At 40.7% G+C, this 4,739-nt stretch overlaps 1 protein-coding gene across 2 annotated transcripts; it reads right to left on the bottom strand.

Moving 5' to 3' along the window:
* Positions 1-734: 734 nt before the first annotated feature.
* Positions 735-3,998, bottom strand: LOC110304664 (olfactory receptor 1468-like). Of its 2 annotated transcripts, XM_021176123.1 has the most exons (3): positions 3,874-3,998; positions 3,176-3,306; positions 735-1,688 (listed from the first exon to the last, which is right to left on the bottom strand). In XM_021176123.1, the coding sequence occupies exons 2-3, from the start codon at positions 3,182-3,184 to the stop codon at positions 735-737; spliced, it is 963 nt and encodes a 320-aa protein (XP_021031782.1). In that variant the 5' UTR covers positions 3,185-3,306; positions 3,874-3,998. The 2 variants fall into 2 exon arrangements, with proteins under 2 accessions (XP_021031782.1, XP_021031783.1); XM_021176124.1 differs by lacking the exon at positions 3,176-3,306.
* Positions 3,999-4,739: the final 741 nt, after the last annotated feature.

Raw genomic sequence — 4,739 nt, 5'->3', positions numbered from 1 at the left:
ATCATTAATGCCTGTATTATGGTGATCTAAAAACGAAATTTAATGAAACAATTTTACATTATGCTGGCCAGAGTCTGGAAAACTGCCCCAGAATGTTATTGGGAATCACTTTTCCATCAACTACACAGAACTACTGAGTGTACAGTTTTTGAGGGGAAATGTAAATTAACATCTAACCCTACCTGGAATTTGCACTAACCATCAAAAGAATAACTCTTTCATGTCACATATTGAGTTGAATTTTCCTAAAGTCGTCAGAATCTGGCTTTCCATGATCCTACTATATTAGACAGTAAGTTTGACACAGACTTGACGCAAACCTTAATTCAGAGAATTATCTGTGATCAAGGTAATAGTGGTAACTATGGCCTCAGACAATCCGAGTCATACACAAAACCACACTCTAAGAAAATCATCTATGTTTATGATAATCAATAGATGTACTCTAACCCTAATCAGAGATTCTTCTGAGCCCTGCAAACACTGACCAGTTGGGAATTGGATGGCCAGATGTGCTGTATCTAGCACACCAAACATCTAACAGCAACTTGTGTGAGATGCAGTTATTCTATACACTAGTGCTAATTCTGGAGAAACATTACATATTGAACAACCCTGAATTGTTTCATTTAAGAAGTAAGTTTTATGATGGGAAACAAGAATATATAATAATACTCATATATCAGTGTTAAAATATTACTGAATATATTATTTTTAAATTCCAATATTTATGATCATAGACAGAAAAGAATTTTCTTCTTGCAAAGAACACTAATTAGGGCCCCCTTCATGTCTCTGTTCCTCAGGCTGTAGATGAAGGGGTTCAGCATGGGAGTCACCACTGTGTACATCATGGCCATGACAGTGTCCTTCACAGTAGAGTTATCAGATGATGGACATAAGTACAGACCAATGACTGTCCCATAGAACAGTGACACCACAGACAGGTGGGAGCCACAGGTGGAGAAGGCTTTATGGATGCCTCGAGCAGACGGGACCTTGAGAATGGAGGACACAATTCGTGCATAGGACACAAGGATGAGCACAAATGGAATGACAAGGATCAGGCTTCCCATGACAAATATCACCAATTCATTAACATGGGTGTCAGAGCAGGACAGCTTCAGCAGAGCAGACATGTCACAGAAAAAGTGGGGGATCACATTGTCCTCACAGAATGACAATCTGGCCATAAGCAGGGTGTGCAACATGGCATGGAAGGTGGTCAACACCCAGGACAGCAGCACCAGACTCACACAGAGCTTGGGGCTCATGATGCTCATGTAATGAAGGGGGAAGCAGATGGCCACATAGCGGTCATAGGCCATGGCCACAAGGAGGAAGCTTTCAAGGTCTGCAAAAAACAGGAAAAAGTACATTTGTGCCAGGCATCCTGCATAGGGAATTGATGGATCCTGGCTCTGCATGTTCTGCAGCAATTTGGGCATTGTGACAGAGGAAAAGCAGAGATCAGAGAAGGACAAGTTGCTGAGAAAAGAATACATGGGTGTGTGGAGATGGGAGTCCAGATGAATGAGGATGATAATGATGAGGTTCCCCAGGACAGTGGTGAGGTACATGGCCAGGAACAGGGCATAGAACAGGTGCTGATACTCTAGGGGGATGGGCAGGCCCAGGAGGAGGAACTGGGAGATGGCAGTTTGATTCCTTTCTGTGGTGCCCTGCATCTAAGATATTTAAGAGAAAATAAGAATCCCTCAATATCCAAATAAAGTCAAATATATGTTCTTGACAAATGATCTCCTATCTTCACCTTCAGAATGTTAGGATTACGGTTCTGAGGCTATCCCAGCTTTGTTTCTCTAACTGAACTATGTTCATTCTACTTTCCAAATTTGGACCAGGCCAGTATTATATCTGGATGGTTTAAACACCTTTAATTCCATTTCTCTGCTTCCCCACTCACTCTGATTCGATTTCTTCACTCTCTCACTGTCTGGGATGAAAAGTTGATTTCGTTGCCATGCTGAAAGTTTCATAAATGTTCGATATTTTTAAGATGAAGGTAAAATTATTTTAAGGGCACAAAAGACAAAATGTTCCTCAGGAGTTGTCCCTGGCCTACCTACACATTATTTTCTGGTTTGCTGCATTGACATGTCCTACACAGCACTAGGTGACAGACTTATCAGCCACAGTCTCTTCACACCAGCTTCTCACAGTTGCTGTTCTTTCTGCCTGGGCTCATGTCCCCTGTGCTTCCACATCACCTGGCTTAGCCTCAGTTTATCCTCCTTGTAACTCAGTGAGATAAATTTTTCATGCCTTTCTAGGTCAGACCGGCTGCTATGTTTCCACAGCATCCTACTTTATCCCACAGCACTCAAGGTCCTGATCACTAGTTTGACTGACTTCATGTAGATTCCATGCAAGAAAGACTGTGTCGCCATCTTGTGGCATGGACAGCACCTGGCATGGTTCTTGGACATGAGCAGTGTTTTAGAAATTTTTCTCTGCTGTGCCTCAGGGTGAGACACAGATTCCTCCAACTTCAAGGGCTGCAAACACTCATCTAAGTTGATCACAATTATTATATCATCCCAGAAGAAGCTTTGGGCATCTTAATACATAATTCCTGAGTACAATGTCAGTAACCTGGAAAATATTATTCTGCCTAAGTATACTACCTTTATATCCTAAATGACCTGGGAGTCTACTATACATTATACACATATATTTTGTCTATTTATTGATATTAGAATGAAAATAATGTGATAGATTTAGTTATTTGGTAAGAAGGAGAGGGTGTAATTTGTACCCTTGAGACCATGCTCCAGCTAGTCTTCAGAAATAAGCATATGCTGGGTATGTCACAACAATGAAACACATGGGACCTTTTTCCTATAAAGATAAATAATGACTAAATCCAAATGAAAGAATTTTTGTCCTCCTGGTGCTGTTTAGTCTATCATGTTGATAATGCTTGCATATTTTGACATTGTGTGCTATTACCACATTAAGGAAAGGCATCAATAAAATGTTGTTTATGTGGCTTCCTTCGAGACTCTATGTCTAAAAGATGAGGAAAATTTCAATTTGGCATCTAGCTGTAATAAGAAATCACAACCAAGGGATATCACCTGAAAGACAGAGCCGCTCATTAGGAATATAAGTTTGAGCCATCCCCCATGACAGTGCTTTTCATCCCCCTCACCTGGCTCATATGCAGTTCTCAGTCAAGGCTACACATGAGAATCATAAACTGCAGAGCTTCAAGCTGGAGATACAGCCCAGTGGTAGAATGCTTGTCTAGCATTCCCAAGACATTCAGTTTAGTCCCCAGCACTGAAAAATAAATGAAGCACAGAGGTTTCTAAAAACCCACTTTAGATATAAAGAAACTGGTTACATTACTAAATGCTGAGTCTTGACATGGAAGGCTTTAGGTAGAATCTAATTCTACACATTAAAAATTCAAAATTTTACAGTTAATGATAGTTCTGCTGATCTGCCAACCACACTCAGAGGAATAAAATAATGTAATATTTTTAGCACAAACTTTTGATCAGTTCCCCAATAAATGTGATGACCATAACCTCTTGGAGCAGGGGCTGTCCAATGTATCCTGAAGTATTCTGAACAAATGAGTATTTTAATAATATAGCCAAGGGTTTAAAACCTATGTACTCACTGTCTTTCTCACAGAGATGCCATCATGCTAAAGTGCCTCAAATTGTGAGAATGCATTTTATACTGATGTTTGTAAATGCTTTCATTAATAAATTACATAAACAAATCCTACAGAATGTCATAAAACCAGTAAAATCAAGACTCTTGGGTTGTAAGGACAGTGAGACATCAGCTCACTCACTTACCACCACCATCACCACCACCTAACCCTGGCCAACTTACCCAGAAATATCTCAGGGTAACTCCAGGACCCTGGTCTAAAATCCTGCTCCCATTTATGCATCATAAGCATAGAAAAGATGGTCTCAACAGCCATCACCTGTGTATGTACCACACCTGCTCACATTGCTCATCCTGCTTACCCCTAAGCCTAAGGGACCCTGCATCCCAGAGGAGTCTATGTCCTATAGGAACTAATTTAAAACAAAGTAATTATCCAGGTACTATCTAGAGCCAATTCTCTCAGAGGCCTGTATTTCTGATCATAGGCCACGGTCATACATGACTATACTTGGAAAATGGTAGGAATGTAGAAGTTGATGGTGGGTGTTTATTCATCCCCATGGTGCTGTGTCAACGGAGCTCGCATTTGGGGAGGTGATGGAGAATAGTTGAAGGAGCCAAAGAAGGTACCAAAGACTGGGAATACTTTATCTACAATTTTCCACAGGAGCCCACTACATGTTTTGAAGCAGAGTACCACCATTAAAGACATGCTTGGAAAAGGGTCCTTTGCTATGTACTCCCTGTAAGCAGACTCTAGAATATACAAGCATGCTACTGATAAGAATCAGACTTATGTGACCAAACTTTGTAAATTTGGCAATGTAAGATGAACTCCCCTAGACCATGTTCAATTTATCCTCAATCAACATACAAAAAGTTCAGACTCACACTTCATTCATTATTTTTACCTCTTCGCCTCCTTAGGAGAGCTTTAACATCATCCACCACCGCCATCCCAACATTCTTTGTATATGTGCTTCCAGTCCCTCTAAGTTATGATTTAGACACGGGTGACATATATAATTCTTTCTCCCACTGCTTCCCCTGGCTTTCCCCTCTCATCGGCAGTCATCACCAGGAAG

This window comes from Mus caroli, chromosome 11 (genome assembly GCF_900094665.2).
Source record: "Mus caroli chromosome 11, CAROLI_EIJ_v1.1, whole genome shotgun sequence".
NCBI lineage: Eukaryota > Metazoa > Chordata > Mammalia > Rodentia > Muridae > Mus > Mus caroli.
The sequence above is the reverse complement of the archived record's forward strand: the minus strand, read 5'-3'. Positions and strand labels throughout refer to the sequence as shown.